This window comes from Rattus norvegicus, chromosome 16 (assembly GCF_036323735.1).
Source record: "Rattus norvegicus strain BN/NHsdMcwi chromosome 16, GRCr8, whole genome shotgun sequence".
NCBI classification, from domain to species: Eukaryota; Metazoa; Chordata; class Mammalia; order Rodentia; family Muridae; genus Rattus; species Rattus norvegicus.
This window is the reverse complement of record NC_086034.1, coordinates 64,930,855-64,949,255: the sequence shown is the minus strand read 5'-3', so window position 1 is coordinate 64,949,255 and position 18,401 is coordinate 64,930,855. Positions and strand designations below refer to the sequence as shown.

Here is an 18,401-nt window from a genome sequence, read left to right as displayed (position 1 = left end):
ATATATACACATGCTCGTGCACGCACACACAGTGCACATTAAAGATAGAGATGTGAGAGTGCAAGGTTGTACGCAAGTTATCCCTCATAGAAGCTCATCTTCATCAGGGGCCGGCACAGGCAAGGCTCAAGGCCTGGTCCTGCCCCGGCTCCCCGTCCACTGAACTATGCGTCCACTTTTGCTCCAGCCGTTGAGTTCATTCTCCTCATTCTTTCCTAAGGTTTTTCTTTGCCCAAAGCAAGCACTGTTCAAGAGGAACACTGGCGTTCCCTTTCCACTGCCCCCCAGGCAGACACTAAGGTGCCAAATGAAACTGAATGCAAACATTCCAAAGTGCCTGTCACACAGAGCAGGCTTGTTGGGGGCTGGGGGTCCCTGCTCTTCCACTGAGCTAAGGCTTCTACCCAGAAGCCCCTAACCAGAAGGTCAGAAAGGAGTTCCCCAGGAGAACCCGAATTCGATTAGTCAGAGCCCAGTAGCTCTAGGGAAGGATTAGAACCATCAAGCACCACAGGTGAGAAAGAGCATTCTCTAATATGTGGGCTCATAACCTTTTGAAATTGCTAACAGGAAAAGGCTCTCAATATTAAGCAGGTAGCTGGCCATGTAGTTTTCCAAATTCTGCATACACCTATAAGGATTATGTGTGTGCAGGACAGTGGGACTGGAGTACGGAAGTGTGACTGTGAAGAGAGTCCTGTTCGGTGGCATCCGTCTCTTCTGCAGAACTGTGTGACAGAGATGATGATGACCTAGAAGCTAAGCAGAGATAACAAAGAACTTCTTGGGGCAATAACACCTCCATGTATGTGGGTGGTGGGCACAGAGAGAGAGGTTACAGCTTGAATCCTGCTCAGCCTGGGGCCAGAACAGAGGAACCAAACAGTCGGTTCGCAGAACACAGGGACAGACTGGTACAATGCCGACTGTCGAGTGTGGACTTTTGTTCTGTGCAGATCAGAGCTGTGCAGAAGGAAGGATCTGGGATAACGTGAGACGCAACGAATGGCACTGCGTTGGATTGAGAAAGGATGTTAGACAGTGGGAGCAGCTGAGGAACACTAAATGGTTTGGGATACACCAAGGAGATGAATCTTGTGAGGAAGAGCCGGAGGAGAAACAGAACAGACCTGCCCAAGCCAGATCCGACCAACCTGACCTCGTTAACCCTGCATGGATCACAAAGGAAATAAACAAAACCTTCAAGGCACTGCTCCACTTGTCTACACAGCCGTTACGGAAACCCACGAGGGTCTGTATGCGACTCACCGATTACACAGGTTTTATTTACATCGGGTTTCATGTACGAGTTAAAGAACTGTTTTGGAGGGAGGAAAGGGAAGACGGAATTGAGGTGATATATATAAATATTATATATATATATATATATATATATATATATAAATAAAGATATAAAGTTCTACAGAACATACCCCTCTGAGGGCCGCATAACATTTCCTATAAAGTCATTTAATTTACTTGGCAAAGTCCCGTTTGTTAAACAGTTTCTGTGAATTTTCACAATCATCATTCTGCAATAATCACCTCTAAAAGAGATCTTTAGGGCTGGAGAGATGGCTCAGTGGCTAAGAGCACTGACTGCACATCCAGAGGTCCTGAGTTCAATTCCCAGCAACCACATGGTGGCTCACAGCCATCTGTAATGGGATCTGATGCCCTCTCTTCTGGTGTATCTGAAGACAGCTACAGCGTACTTATAATAAATAAATAAATAAATAAATAAATCTTAAAAAGACAGATCTTTAGTACACCTGTTCCCTCAAATTCTTAACAATGCAGGCACTAAACCAAAGGGCAAGAACCTATTTTGATGCCTCCTGCCAAAACCCCTCAGAGCCACAGCCCTAATTTCTATCACTGTTAATCACGTTCCCAGTTTATCACCCCAGCTCTAAACACTAAATCCGGCAGAAAACAGGATCCTTCACAAACAGTCTGAGACAGTGTCTCCAAAGAAGCGTCTACCTCAACCAAACGGCAAACAGGGAGAGCACAACAGGGACGCACCAGGTGCTCAGAGAAACTGGAAAACCACACTTTGGCAAAGTAGCCACACTGTCAGTGCTCTCGGGACACCCTTCTCAGAACGAGGTCACATTTCCAAAATCCAAATCACTGTTACCAAGTTCTATGCCATGACTGAAACACGTTGACTGTATTAAGATTCGGTGTGCAACAATAGGTCAAAGTGTACCAAACTACCCTGGCTGGAACCTTCCGGAAGCCATGTCAAGGAATCTTAATGTTCAACGAGATCCTGAGGCAACCGCACCACTGACACTGAGCGTTCTCTATGCTAATTATCAAAACAAAACAAAAAACCCTACAGCCCCAGTGAAAATACTGAAGACCTGAGGTAAAATTCATGACCCTCGTACGATCTGATTTGAGGCCATTCCTGCCAGACATCCCAATCACAGTTGCTACGCTGCCACCTCTTGCTTCTCTTAGTTAGACCCTAGACTGCTTTCCCAGAACCGAGATGCTAAACTGCTTCAACAGAAGGTGATCCACCTAAAAAGTACCCAACGACATGAATGAATCTAAAAATACAACCAAATGACACTCCCCGCCCCTCAAAACACTCACTCACCCATAGGTTCTGTAACACACAAAGTCCCACTATGTTTGAATACATTAAAACCTACTAATGATGGTTAAATTGCTACAAATTATGAGTTTAGTAGCTACATACTTATTAACTAATAAAATCTGATCATACAATTGGAGACACATTATAAGAACTTAAAAAAAAAAAAAAAAGACTTTTTGAGGCCATATCTCACTCTGGAGCCCTGACTGGGAAAGAACTTGCTAAGTAGACCAGGCTGGCCTCAGACTCAGAGACTGCCTGGCTCTCTCACAAAGTGAAGGCCATCACCATACCGGACTACTAAGAACTTCTGTTTTGGGCTGGGGATTTAGCTCAGTGGTAGAGCACTTGCCTAGCAAGCACAAGGCCCTGGGTTCGGTCCCCAGCTCCAAAAAAAAGAAAAGAAAAAAAAAAAAAAAAAGAACTTTTGTTTTAAACCAGAGAGAGCCTTGCCATGTGCAAAGACTCGCTTCTGAACTTCCCATCTTCCTGCCAGAATTACTTTCTTAGTTGTAAAAATAATATAAGAATAACCCAATGCCCTGCACATACAAACAAACCCCTTGCAATCCTCAGATCCCAGAAAGATTGACAATTGGTTGCCTTTGCAGAAAAGCTTGCAGAAGAGCACACACAACACACTAGAGAGCCAGATGTTTTATCTCTGACACAGCTGCAAAGTCTTAAAATCACTCTCCTCTGCTTTAAGAGCCATACAAGGCTGCACACTCTCAAAACCTTTTCAATCACAGAAAAGATGAGGAAGGGGTTGGGGATTTAGCTCAGTGGTAGAGCGCTTGCCTAGCAAGCACAAGGCCCTGGGTTCGGTCCCCAGCTCCGAAAAAAAGAGAGGGAAAAAAAAAAAAAAGAATGTTCCTAAGTCCTAGATTTTTAATTCTGCACATAACTGTATCTTCATGAGCATATCAGTGTCATTACTGCAAAGAAAGCTAGCAGAGGCTTAGGGGTAAAACGTGCTGATTGAGAAGAGGAACTGGTTTCAAACAGAGGAGGGAAACAAAGCCTTGAATTCTCCAATGTAGGAGAAAGTCTAAACCCAACAGTCATCTAGGAGAGCAACCGTTTTCTCTTATTGATAGTTGGATTCACTTTTCAAACTCGGTTCAGTGGCCACCAGAAATTATAAGCATATATCCCTTCTCTTTTCTTCATGTACATATGTATACATTGTGTGTGTGTGTGTGTGTGTGTGTGTGTGTGTGTGTGTGCGCGCGCGCGCGCGCTCTATTTACTAGAGTCCACTCCAAGGCTCTCCAATGTGTTGGAACAGTTTGCTGATCCACTGGGTGGGCAGGGAATGGGTCCAGTGCTGTGGTTTTCTATAATGACAAGCACATTAATGGGACTCACCAAATACTCTATTTGTTTTACTTGTGGCTTTCAGGGTCATGGAGGGGGAGGGGGAGGAATTTCTCAAAAACCAAGTATACACAGAGAGCAGAGAATTATGATAAAATTACCTGGATCACTCAGACCAATTTTCTTTCCCTGTATTTCTATTATGCTACCTAGCCAGGTGTGGTGATAAATGCCCTTAATCCTAGCACTCTTAGGCCGGAAGGCAATTTCAAAGCCTGACTGGGAGACCCTACTTATAATCAAAATGTATAAAATAGTCAGAGTGTGTGCCTGGTGTGCCTATGGGCCTGGGTTCACTGGAAACAAAGGTCAAGTAACTAAAGGTCACTTATGACAGTGTCTGTAATTTACACATTTTTACACACTCCCACCAGCACACAATCAAAGCTCTGAAATCTTCCTGCTAGGTCATATTTCTCCAAGAATGAGTGTGTACCAGGAAAGAGTTAACACCTACCAGAATCACATGCTGCTCCTACCTGACTGGGAACACAGGGCAACAAGGTAAATAAGGCAGAAGATTGCACTAGCCCAGCCCAGCCCGGCCTTTACTTACTAGATGAGATCACCAGGAATAGAGGACCTTAGTGCGGCCAGCATTTTCAGCTGAGATGGCAAGAGTAAAATCTGATTTGCCATAATTTTAAGTCCAGTGGGTATGGGACTTGGAGACAAATCTAATGTTCTGTACCAAAACTTTGAAAACAAACAAACAAAACAAAACAAAAACCAAAAAACAAAACTATGGGGCTCTGTTATCTCCCAAAAATCATTTTCAAAGGACCAAATTGTGTTTTTCTTGTTGGTAGGATTGTTTTTCCCAGTTCCAACTTTTCTGAGCCAGATAAAGGAAAAAAAGATGGTTTCCTAGGACTATCTTTTAGCAGGCTAAAGGTATTACTGATCATAAATGAGCTACCTTCTGCTAATTAAAAAAAAAACAAAAACAAAAACAAAACTAAACACCAGCAATTTCTTTAACAGTTTAACTGGTCAGGAAATAAACGGAAAAACAGCCGGAACTTGCTGCCGGCCCCTGCTTTGTTATAAAACAGCATACGCGAAACTTTCCGAAGCAGTATTTGCTGATAAAATAGGTAATTTCTTCAGGTGGAGATGCGATTTTCAGCTAGCCCATTCATTTAGGGCGCACCACCTCCCAAGTGTGGTATGCTCTATTTTGCACTGATTCGCATACGTTTAATCTCTCCTGTCTTCCCCGTTTAAACAGTTCCCATTTTACCAGTGGATAGTTCCCGCGGGTCAGGGAGTTGGGTGGATGGATGAACTCTTTCAATGTTTGGTTTCACTCTCGGTCTAAGTTTGCACAAGTGTCTAAATACTGTCACCATGCTAACTGCTTTGGACGTCAGTTCGGGTCGCTTTCATCCTCTTTATTAGGATGTAAATTACCTCTAAGAACACTTTTTACATTAGAGTGGGATGGGCAGTCTCCGCTTCTGCACTCAATTCTGGGAGACCTTAAAAAAAGATAAACACAATTTCTTGGACTCCAGATAACCCACTAGCAGCAGGAGTGAAGTCGAGACAGGATATCACAAAACCGACAAAATTCACGAGCCCCCATGTACACACCGGCGTTCTCAATGAGAAACGCACCACAGCTGCAAATTGTTTTCTATCATCATTCCGAGTGTGCCACATAAAGTTGTGGGTTTTTTTTTTCCCCTATTAAAAAAACACCCCCCACGCACCTTTGCTTTGGTGAACCCAAAGCTTTTAGTCCTTGTTATTCTACCCCCACCCCCACATTCGACATCTCCCAGGTTCGGCGGGGGTCTCGGACTCATCGCAGAAGAATGTGGCTGATGAGTTATCTATTAATCCAAAATGTCTCAGCTAAGAAGATATTTCACCCAGAACTTTTAACACGGAAAGGAAGGGAGGGAGGAAGGGAGGGAGGGAGGGGAGGGAGCTGGGGTCGGAAGTATCTTTTACCGAGAACTTTCCCAGAGTTTCTAGCTTCACCCTACCTCCCTCCCTCCTTCCCAATTTCCAGCCGCAAGGCGCAGAACCCAAGTCCTGACCCTCCCTGGTCCCAATCATCTGAGGTCACCCGGGAGTCAGCTCTCGATTCCGCTTTCAACATCCCGGGTAGACAAAGCTGAGCATTCTACTTACAAAAGTCTCGGGAAAGTCCTCAAAACTTATGCAATCATGGGAGGCACGCGGACGCGCGTGGACTCAGCCGGGAGCCCTCGGGACGCCGCGTCCCGTGGTACAACCACCCCCCCCCGCCCGTGCGCCCCGCACCCCCCAACCAGTCCCCCTCCGTACCTCCTCCTCCTGAAGGTTGGCCTCGCTCGGGGTGTTCTCCTTCTCGGCTTTGCCGCCGCCGTTCATCTTCCCGGTCCTTCGTCGCCGCGCGGGGCTGGGGCGCGGGGCTGGAGGCGAGGGCGCGCTCGCCCGCTGCTACCTTCCCCCCGGGGCGGGCTGCGGGGCTGGAGCCGGGCGGCACAGCGGAGAGCGGAGTCGGGCGGGGACCTCCGAGAGGCCGGGCGAGCCCGGGAGTCGGGACGCGGCCGAGGCGGAGGAGGCGAGGCGGCGGGCGCGGTTAGGACCCGAGCGGCCGAGGGCGCGCAGCTGGCAGGCTCTGGGCAGCGGGGCCGCACGCAGCGCGCTTTCTCTCGCCTTTCTCCCTCCTCCCCTCCCCTCCCAGCCCTCCCCTCCTCCCTCCGCCCTCCCTGGACGTGCGCAGCCAGCCGCAGCCCAGAGGGACGCGGCTCCGGACGGCGAAGCCCCCCGCGGGAGGAGGGGCGCGGGGCGGAGCGGTCGACCCCAGTATTGGGCTGGGTTGGGAGGGGGGGGTCACCGGGGTCAGGAGGCCGCAGGGACGGCAGGAGGAAGGGTCTGGACCGCCCCCTCTCTCTGCAACCCCTGGGACCTAGGCGTCCGGGCAGACCAGCGGTGGTTGGCGGCTTGAGGAGGGGACTGGGGCGTGGGGGGCAAGCCTTTTGCGGGGGCGCATGGACTGGAGCGCACTACTTTTGTTTGCTGGCTTTTCACGACGGATGTGCACCCAAACCCACCCTCCTTGGTAGTACCCGACAAGACTCGGTTCTTCCCGGGCCGAAAAGTGACGGACACGTGGGACAGCCCACCACCGAGCCTCGCTTTTGCAGGAGACCGCTTGCCACCCCACTGAGGGTGCCGGAGTCCAGCGAAGCCTCCCCCGGCCCCCCCCCCCCCCAACCTCGGCCGCTATCGCTCTCTAGGCTTCCGGCCGCCCCTGTTCAGACTCGCACAGCCGGCACCAGACTGTTCTGGAATCGTTTTGTTTACTTCACTCTTCGGGGAGCCCCTTCCTGGAATACAAAACTGCGTCCTGTTTATCTTTTTCACTCTGCCACAACTTAAGTAGGCTACCTGGAGTGTAGTTCTGGAGCGTAGTAGGTCCTCAATATGTACTTGTTAACTGAAAATCCCTCACAGCCCCTCAAAGGTCAGGACATTTACCTCTGGAGAAGCAAAACAATTATCCAACACTGGATGACCACATAGATCCATTTCCTCATCTATGAAATGTATATATATTTTTTCATACACATACATACATATTCTCCCACTGATGATAATATTATATATTATATATACATATATATAATCTCCCAGGATTTTAGAGATTATAGCTGGGGCGAGCCTCCACTCCTAAACTCATACTTGCACAATTGTGGTTTACAATAGGCGGAAGCTAGCATTATTATTAAGGAAGTTCCCATTTTCCTGGTCCTACAGAACTTTTCCAACAATAGATCCTGTCTGCTTCTAGACCGTGACTAGTTTGGACAGACCTTTAAAACCCACGGCTCAGTAGTAGATGGTGCCTGTCTCTCTGAGGAAGTTAGTCTGGCTTGCCGCACCAATCACGACTTATCATTTATGGCTTGGTTTAAATGTTTATCTCTTTCTCCCTGCTCGACATTCTTTACCCTTCCCTGCTCTGAGTGCGGTTGGAGGTGGGGTGAGGAGGGGGCGGGTGGGAGCTGAAGATAAGGACCCTGTCTTTAGGCAATTCAAAGTGGTGTTGTGGAGACAAGATACCCCAAACAACTCCAAGGCAACATAACCGCTGAGTCCTGGTTCAAATTATAAAAAGCAGGATACACGCAACACTGTTCTTCTGCTTTTAAAGGCGTTACGAAGTGAAGATCTATAGTGACACTTGGTTTCAGCTAAGTTTTCTTTGACCAGATCTGGAGATGTGGGAAAGTTTCTGAAGGAAAAGAATGTTTTAAGTTGCTGTTGCAATGCCACTGCTCTCTATAGGAACAAAGGTGCTATATTTCCTGGGAGGAAATGAACCAAGAGTCTTTGGAACAGCGGCGGAAAAGTTCAGAAGCAAAACTGCAGTGATCAGAAACTTTGTCCGTGTTTTGATTTATTGATTGTGTTGATTGGCAACTTTTTGCTCGGCCGGTTTTTCATTCAGTTATAAGAGGAACCACCAGGGGGCAGTGTCTTCCTGAGCGATGAGTGAGTGGTGGGCTTGGGTGGCTGAACCGGCCAGTAGAACCAGCCCTTTGCCCTCCTTGGCTATTCCTGCCTGTTACTGAACACACTCCACAGAGAGACATTGTTTTGCAGGGGCCTGGCAAGAATCCAAGAAAAAATGACAAGCTCGTCCTTAATGGTTCCAGTCGGAGCCCATTTAGAAGAAGGTAGATAAGGTTGTATGGTTGTAGTATGGGTAGTTCTCTCACCAGGAAAACAGTGGTTTAACTCCAGAAGTAGAACCTGATTTTTTTATTTTATTTTATTTTATTCTATTTTATCTTATTTTATTTGTGGTCTTGAAGCCAAACCAGAACTTTGTCTTTTGTTACAAAGTTAGCAACCTCTGGTGTGAGAAAGAATAATAAATCCTGTGAGAGGAGCCTTGCCTGGCATCTTTGAGTGTTCCCAACATCTAGACAGTGCCTAAAACATTGCAGACACTGTTATTTTTTTTTTTTTTTGGTTCTTTTTTTTCGGAGCTGGGGACCGAACCCAGGGCCTTGCGCTTCCTAGGTAAGCACTCTACCACTGAGCTAAATCCCCAGCCCCGACACTGTTATTTTTAATGAATATAAACACACCAGGTAGTGGTGGCACATGCCATTAATCCTAGCACTCAGGAGGCAGAGACAGGCAGATCTCTGAGTTTGAAGCCAGCCCCTGGTCTACAGAGCAAGTTCCAGGAAAGCCAGGGCTACACAAAAAGACGCTTTCTCAAAAAAAAGAAAAGGGAAAAAAAAAAGCACAAATAAAAAACCCTGAAAAAAAATGGTCACTACACAAAGTCATAATTAAATTCTGAAAGGTGTGGCCTGGGTGGAGACACTGCCTACAATAGGAGAACAGAAGAAAGAGATTTCAAGAAATGAAATGTAAAAATCACACCATTGTATTGACACAGAAGGCAATAAAGTTGTCAGAGACATCAGGCATCTCAGAGCACGGTAATATGCCTGGAAGGGCAGGATTTCATTTCTCTCCTTTCAGGAAAGGGATGGTATATACTTATTCAGAAGAAAAAACCTAGTAACGTATTACCGACCAAACCCAAGGAAAATCCACAAGCAGACTTTTCACTATTTATAAAACGGCCACAGAGAAAGAGGAGAGGGAAGGAAGGAGTTCCATGTTCAGTCAAGCTATGACTTCTTTACTATTTCAAGGATGAAGTTTCAAGACTGAGGCACTCATGGTCGCTGCTAGTTGCCAGGCATGCTAAGAATTATGTGACAACAAAGGGAGTTTATATCCCGGCAAAACGGAGCTATTGACCGGGAGACATTTGCCCTCTCACCTGCCTCTTGGTCTGCCATATTTCTGCCTGGCCTACAAGGCTGCATACCAGGTTAAAAGGGAAATATTGTGTGCACCTGTAGTCCCCATGACTCATCACTGCTACACTGGCAGCATTCCTTTTGAGCCTTGCTTTAAGAAATCCAAACCCGTAATTATGTCTTAAACGGTTGTCTCTGGGAATTGCAGGCATGAAAGGTCGGTTTGGGGGCTATTTGCACCACACTGAGTTATTTATCTGGAATAAAGTTGCAGCAGGAGACTACAGAACCTACCACGAGTGTTACTACTGTTTACTTTGTTGATCCAAAGTTTTTGAGCCAATTACTGTTTTCTTAGCTTTTTTTTTTTTTTAAATCCTTAACAAGGCAACTCCTCCCCAGTTCATCGCCTTCTCTTTTTTCCCTTTTCAATAGTGGCAGAAGGCACATGAAGTTTACCTTAGCCATTTAAATGCACAGTTCGACAGTGTTAAATATATATTCAACTTGTACCGCATCCCCTGAGTTTTATCACCTCCAAAGTTGTAAAAACAAAATCCTATCACTCATTTCAAGAAACACAAGCAAGGATCACATAAGGCTGGACCAGGCAAGGAAGAAAATCAGTTCCCAGCATCCTGCTCCAGCCAGCTCTCAGCAGAGAGGGCCAGGACCTAGTGGCCAACCATGTAAGTAAACCCTCCAGCCCCAGGTGAGTGCTCCCAATTGATGCCACGTGGTAAAAAGATGAGCGTTCTCCAGCAAGTGCTGGAGAAATTACAAAATTGTTAGTAATTATATATAAAAAAGTAAATGCTGTTGCAGTGTACCAAGTAAGGTTTAGGTGGCTTTTTTAAATAGCATTCAACGAAGGAGTGTAATTGCATATCCTCAGGTGGGGTCCTGCTACAAAACAAAGCCAGGGCAAATAAAGGCATTGGAGTGACACATTGGGTAGAACCTGGCAAAGTTTCCATCTTGAGGAATCTGTTAGCCAAAACCAGTACTCAAGCCCAGGATATTGCTTTGCAAGCTGTACCTAATTCAGAGACTGGAGGGAAAAACCAATTAGTTAAATTAGTTTGCAGGAGGGGCTGGAGAGATGGCTCAGCAGTTAAGAGCACTGACTGTTCTTCTAGAGGTCCTGGGTTCAATTCCCAGCAACTACATGGTGACTCACAACCATGTGTAATGGGATCCATGGTCCTCTTCTGGTGTGTCTGAAGACAGCTACAATATACTCATCGTGTGTGTGTGTGTGTGTGTGTGTGTGTGTGTGTGTGTGTGTGTGTGTCTTTAAAAAAGAAAAAAATAAAAAGAAATTAGCTTGCAAGAAAGAGAAAAAACGCCTAATGTATATGTGGATCAAGCTGTGGATGTTTCTAGATAGAATATTGAAAGGATTGGGTGGTTTTGTTCATGTATTTATCTATCAGTAGTGGAAAAATCTAGCTCTCCATGCATGCAAGCATCTCTACCACTCAGCTGTACTTGAGACTTGAAAGGTTTGATTTATTTGTTTTCTACATTTTTCTTTTGTTTTGAGATGGAGTTTCCCTATGTAGACCTGCTGGGCCTGAACTCACTGTATGGACCAGGCTGGCATCAAACTGGCAAAGATCTGCCTGCCTCCAACTGCCAAGTGTTTTCTATACTTTTAGTTGTATATTCATTTTACAAAATAATGACATTTTTAGCTGAGGAGTTTTTTTTTTTTTTCTTTTCTTTTCTTTTTTTCGGACCTGGGGACCGAACCCAGGGCCTTGCGCTTGCTAGGCAAGCGCTCTACCACTGAGCCAAATCCCCAACCCCAATAATGACATTTTTATGTATGACTCATGTGGACTTCGATTGCTCTCACCTTTCCACTAACCTGTCTCTCCCTACCCCAGCTGTCACCAAAAGAGAAAAAACAAAACAAAACAAAAACAAATGAACAAGCCAAACAACAACAAACAAACAAACAAACAAACAAAAACCTCTTTCCTTTTCCCAAAGAATTCCCCCTCCTATACTCATGTCTTCTTTAAAAAAAAATAAAAGCTCCCAGGGACTAAACCACTACCCAAATAGTACACACGGACAGAGCCATGGCTCCAGCTGCATATGTAGCAGAGGATGGCCTTGTTGGGCACCAATAGGAGGAAAAGCCCTTGGTCCTGCCAAGGCTGCATCCTCCAGTGTAGGGGAATGTCAGAACCAGGAGGCAGGAAAGGGTGGGTGGATGGGTAGGGGAACATCCTCATAGAAGAAGGGGAGGGGGAAAGGGATAGGAGGTTATGGGTGGAAAACTGGGAAGGGGATAACATTTGAAATGTAAGTAAAAAAATATAAAATAAATAAATTAAGGAGTTTCATATAAAAGTAAAAAATTCAATATTTGGCTTATTTTTCTTTATATGGTGGTCTCTGGTTCTATCAATTTTCCTGAAAATGACATGATTTTATTTATATTTATGGCTAAATATAAAGTTTTGTTGAGCCAGGTGTGGTGACACAAACTGCTAATTCCAGGCTTCTGGAGCAGAGGCAGGCAGATAGCAAGGTCAACCTGGTCTACAGAGGAAGTTCCAGGACAGGTACAGCTACCCAGAGAAACCCAAATGAAAAACCAAAATGACAACGACAACAGCAGCAGCAGCAGCAACAATAAGAAGAAACCTTTCTTTTGTGCCTATATCACGTTTCCTTTATCCTTTTAATCTACGAATGGCCATCTCCAATGATTCTGACAATTGGCTGCTGTGAAGAATGTATAATCAGAGATGCTCAAGCACTTTCCTAGGCCCTTGATGTACAGGTCAGTAAGTACGAACTCAGCTGGGGCACACGGTGGCTCTAGTCTGAGTTTTGAGACCCCTCTGTAGTGATGTCCATAGTGACTGCACTAGGTCATAGTCAGTGGCAATAGTGTAGCACAGTCAGTGGCAACAGTGTGTCACAGTCAATCACAGTCAGTGGCAACAGTGTGTCACAGTCAGTGGAAACAGTGTGTCACAGTCAGTCACAGTCAGTGGCAACAGTGTATCGTCTCCATCCTGCCCTTCCTCACCAGCACCTATTTTTCTTTTTTAAATTAATTTTGTAATTATTTTTTAAGATCATAATATAATTTACATCATTTCCTCCTTCCCTTTCATTCCTCCAAACCTTCCCTTGCTCTCTTTCAAATCCATGGCTCCCTTTCTTCTCATTGTGTTACACATTAATTGTGTGCATGTGTGTTAAATGGTCAACATAGTACTATACTGTGTTTATAGGCTGTGTATGTGCTTTCAGGGCTGATCATTTGATATTGGATAACGAGTATGTATGCTCTTCCCTGGGGAAGACCATTTCTCCAATTCTCCTATTTTTTGATGTTTGTTTGTTTGTTAATATAATGTCTTTCTACATAACCCTGATTGTCCTGAAACTCACCGTGTAGACCAGGCTGAACTCAAGCTCCCAGATCCACCGGTCTCTGCCTCCTAAGTGCTGGGACTAAAGGTGTGTGCCACTATACCCGCCCCACTCAGTTTTCTGTCTAGTGAGATCTGTTTCTTTCATTTGTGTTTCCCTACAGTCTGGGGTTGTGTGTTGTCTTCTCCTATGCCTTTGTCCATCTGCACATCTTTGAGAACGATCTGTTCAAGGGGTTTGCCCATATTTGATGGATGCTTTTCGTTTTTCTCTTTGTTTAGTTTTTGGAGTTCTTTGTAGATTCTAGATATCGGTCTCCTGTTGGGTGGTAGCTGGCAGGTTTTCTCTCTTCCTCTATCCTGTCATCGTCTCACTGTTGACTCTGGCTGTTCTGGAGGCTTCTGATTCCTGACAGCTCCCTTGTCAGTCCTATGCCTTTCTGTTCTACTGCTGTCCTGACAGAAAGTGCTGGCCTATGCTTCTCCCTTGAAGTATCTCCCCCATATATTCCTTCAGCGCTTTCAAAGGTTCAGGCCTTATATTAACATCTTTGACCTAGTTTGAATTAATTTTTGTACATGATAAGGAATGCAGATCTGATATGTAGATAGCATTTTGCCACCATTATATGATTGGGAAAACAAAAGTGGTCTTTTCTCCAATGAGGTGTTTTGGCAGCTTTGTTGAAAGGCAGAAGGCAGATTGGGGATTTAGCTCAGTGGTAGAGCGCTTGCCTAGCAAATGCTAGGCCCTGGGTTCGGTCCCCAGCTCCAAAAAAAAAAAAAAAAAAAGAAAAGCAGAAGACTGTAGGTACATAAGCTCATTTCTAGATCCTCTATTCTATCCTATTGCTCTGTCCCAGTACATGCTGTTCTTTTTTTTTTTTTTTAAAGATTTATTTATTTATTCCATGTATGTGGGTACACTGTCACTGTCTTTTGACAGACCAGAAGAGGGCATTGGATCCCATTACAGATGGTTGTGAGCCACCATGTGGTTGCTGGGAATTGAACTCAGGTCCTTAGGAAGAGCAGTCAGTGCTCTTAACCACTGAGCCATCTCTCCAGCCCCATGCTGTTCTTGTTACTATGGCTTTAGAGTACAATTTGAAATCCAGTCTAACTCTTCTATATGAATCTTAGGATTTGTTCTCCTAATCATTGTATTAGGGATTACATTGAATCTGTAGATCATTTTTTGGTAATACAGAAGCTTTTGCAATATAAATTCTGCCAATCCATGAGCATAAGGTATCTTTCTATCTTCCAGTGCCTTCTTCAATTTCTTTCTTCAGTGTTTTAAAGTTTTCATGAATGGCTTCTTTGAGAATCTTATATTATAACCCCCCCCCCAAAGAAACCAAGTGAACTCTCTCTACTTCTTGTGTGCAGATGAATGTGATCTGCTGCCTGCTGTTCCTGCCCCCAGCCTTCCTTGCCTGCTATGTCTAACATACAGTGATGGCTCTCCCTCTGGAACTCTGTTCATAGCTGAGTTTGTGATGATGCTCAGAAGGGATTTTGGACTTGGACTCTAGAGCAACCCTGGTACTACTGAGACCTTGGAAATGCTTAGAGAAGACTGCTTTTGAACTAGGAGTCGGACTAGCGAGCCTTTGAAGGCCAGGCATGGAATGAAGGGATGAGAGCCACAAGTTTAAATCTTAGCTCTCAAACCAAGATCAAAGTAGACATTGTGGCATCTTTAAGATGTGGAGTCTAGTGGAAACTTTGATTTATTAGGGACATTTCTCAAAGGGCATTGTGGGATACCAGGCTGTAGTTAGCAAGAGAAACCCTGAGTCAACCAAGTCCCGAGAGTATGCATATTGTTGATATGGGCGCAGCTATCCCAAGGATAAGGGCCTCAGGCCCATGGGAAACGTGCTAAGTCTTTTCCCATCCATATGGGTCATGCTTGAAATTGGCAAAGCCTTCTTCCTGTGGGCTAAGTATGAGTATTTTGGGACAATTGACTAGTGTGTATAAAAACTAGCAACTGTGGGCTTCCTCCCCGGCGAAGTTTACAGCCAGAGACTCCTGGTTTACAGAGACTCCTACTAATTCTAGGTAACCCCAGCCTTGTGTTCTACAGAATAAACAGACTGAGGTTCTGGGGTGCATGGATAGTAGATAGGGCTCCATCAGAACACCCAGCCCACTGGACGCCTGCTTTTCTCTCTTTAAATCCATGTGTCTATCATTTCTTTAGTGTCTCTTCTTTTCCTCATTTCTTACCATATCTAATCAGGGTTCTGGGACCAAGATGTGGGGTCTAGTGGGGATTTCAATTTATTAGTGACACACACTCTCAAAGTGAATTGTGGGATACCACTCCCTTCCATCAGAGTCCATCAGCCTATATTGCCCCACGTTTCCACCATGATAGACTGTTTATTCTGCAGCCTCAATATATATATATATATATATATATATATATATATATATAGAGAGAGAGAGAGAGAGAGAGAGAGAGACAGAGACAGAGACAGAGAGACAGAGAGACAGAGAGACAGAGACAGAGAGAGACAGAGAGACAGAGAGAGATAGAGACAGAGACAGAGACAGACAGACACAGAGAGAATATCTAAAAAAGGAACTGCTCCATTATGCCATCTGAATTTAGAGAAAACATAAACCAGAAATTGTGGAGGTTAATATAAAATTCAACAGGCAGTGATGAATCACGCCTTGAATCCCAGCACTTGGAAGACAGAGGCAGGCATATCTCTGAGTTCGAGGCCAGCCTGGTTTACAGAGTTCCAGGACCACCAGGGCTACACAGAGAAACCCTGTTTTGAAAACCAAACAACCAGGGGTTGGAGATTTAGCTCAGTGGTAAAGCGCTTGCCTAGCAAGCGCAAGGCCCTGGGTTCGGTCCCCAGCTCGGAAAAAAAGAAAAGGAAAAAAAAAAAAAAAGAAAGAAAACCAAACAACCAAATAAATACATACAATAAAACATTCTCACTTCCTGTGTATTCAGATGATGAGACTCAGAATAAGAAGTTGCCTAGGAACAAAGGACTTGCTAGACACCTCCAGGAAACCAACGAAGGCCATAGGTAGACTTAGGAACAAGGATGTTATTGGAGGACACTCAGGTAGGCAGCTTCCAGAGAAGTCCACAGTCACTTTTTGGTACTCCATGTCTGTGTAATTATGTCCCCGTTAGTGTCAGCTGCAGGGATTGTCTTCTAACAGACCCAGCACCACAACAATGTTTTCCATGTCCCTTTGGTGAAAGCCAGCTGTCATGTTATAAATGCCCAAGGAACCATGGAGCCTGCCATCCAAGAGCCAGAGAGAGAGGAACTGCCTTTAAGTTCAGCATCTCTCGTGTCTCCTGGATCCGAGCTCTGCCAGGACCTGTTTGAATAAAGGTGGACCTTGGTTCTCCTCAAGTGAGGTCTGTATGTGAAACTTGTTGTGGATTGGAGGCCTGTGTCCTCCCTCAAAACTCATAGACCCCTACCCTCCAAGATGATAATATTAACAGTAAGTCAGCCCTTCAGAAGGAATTAGAGTCAGATGAGGTAGGTAAGAGGGGGTCTACTCTGCAGTGGAGTCAGTCTCCTTTATGCGTATAAGAAAAACTTGTCTATGTGTGCTCTGTGTCTGTTTTTGTTCAGTCTGTCTGTCTGTCTGTCTGTCTATCTATCTTCCATCTATCCATCCATCTATCATCTATCTTCTATCATATATCTATCAATTGATCATCTGTCATCTATCGTCTTTCTATTTTCTATCAATCATCTGTCTTCTATCTTTCTATCAAAAACCATCCATCTATCTATATCTCTTTTCATCTTATAGCAAGGTGGCCATCAACAGCTAAGAAGAAGGGGTTGGGGATTTAGCTCAGCGGTAGAGCGCTTGCCTAGCGAGCGCAAGGCCCTGGGTTCAGTCCCCAGCCCCGGAAAAAAAAAAAAAAGAAAAAAAAAAAAAAGACTTAAAAAAAAAAAAAAGACTTAAAAAAAAAAAAAAACAGCTAAGAAGAGGGCCTATTCCAGGAACAAAATTTCCTTGCACCTTGGTTTTAGAATTGCCAGCCACCAGGTGTGTGAGGAATGATTAATGTTTAAGCCATCCAGTCTGTGGTGCTTTCTCATGACAACCTGCCTTAAGACAGTAATTGATGGGGTTGGGGATTTAGCTCAGTGGTAGAGCGCTTGCCTAGGAAGCGCAAGGCCCTCGGTTCGGTCCCCAGCTTCGAAAAAAAGAACCAAAAAAAAAAAAAAAAGACAGTAATTGATAATGGGATTGGTTGATATCGTAATTAATAGCTAAAAGTGTAGAAATGGCTTAGGACTAATGAATAGATGGATAGAAGAGTTTTGATGTATGTGCAACAAGAAGTCGATATTTCTGTGAGTTACCAAAGGTGACTCTGATGGTGGCTGAGAAAGAACAGAAGGCCGGTAACTCTTGGTCAGCCATTTTAGATAACGTATAAGAAAGCATTAACACAATGTTAAGCTAAACAGACAGGAGAGATCATTCTAATAAAGTCTCAGATGGAGAGGAAGCCGGTTTTGGGAAATGTGCAAAGGCAGTCTTTAAGAACTTCACTGAGGGGGTTGGGGATTTAGCTCAGTGGTAGAGCGCTTGCCTAGCAACCGCAAGGCCCTGGGTTCGGTCCCCAGCTCCGAAAAAAAAAGAACCAAAAAAAAAAAAAAAAGAACTTCACTGAGGGTTGGGGATTTAGCTCAGTGGTAAAGCGCTTGCCTAGGAAGCGCAAGGCCCTGGGTTCGGTCCCCAGCTCCGAAAAAAAAAAGAACCAAAAAAAAAAAAAGAACTTCACTGAACCGTGCACTGAAATGTGGGATGGAAGGGAGGACTTCACAGAAATTGGATATTTAGCTTCAGAGACGTCTAATGGAAGCGTTGAGGGAAGAGTACTTTGTGAAACTGGCACGATGGTTCAGTGGGTAAAATGCACGCTGAGTAAACTTAAGCGCTTGAGTTGGATTCCCAGCAAGGGGGCGGGGCTAGGTGTGATCACGCCCATCCGTAGCCACAGCGCTGGCCTCCTGGGGAGAGCAGGGACTGGCTGATCTCAGAGCTTGACTCCAGGTTAAGTGGAGAGGCAACAAACAGCAAAAAACAAACAGCAACCCTTAATCCTAACCGCTAGAAGCCTGTGAAAGCCAGCCTTGCCTGGGTGAGTTTAGGCCAGCCAAGGCTGCATAGAGCACTTTAGAGCACTTGCAAAGGTCA

General features: G+C 45.0%; 1 protein-coding gene across 7 annotated transcripts in view; it reads right to left on the bottom strand.

The window, feature by feature from the left end:
* Rbpms (RNA binding protein, mRNA processing factor) overlaps window positions 1-7,097 on the bottom strand; it is a 156,346-nt gene extending 149,249 nt beyond the window's left edge. For 6 of the 7 annotated variants that reach the window (XR_010058306.1, XR_010058307.1, XM_006253241.5 and 3 more), the window contains exon 1: window positions 6,293-7,097. Coding sequence is in view for 5 of the 7 variants with exons in the window: in XM_006253241.5 (XP_006253303.1) it covers window positions 6,293-6,358 (66 nt within the window). In the remaining 2 variants the exon portion in view is untranslated. The remainder of the gene's footprint in view (window positions 1-6,292) is intronic. The other variant, NM_001271244.1, reaches the window with a different exon arrangement.
* Window positions 7,098-18,401: the final 11,304 nt, after the last annotated feature.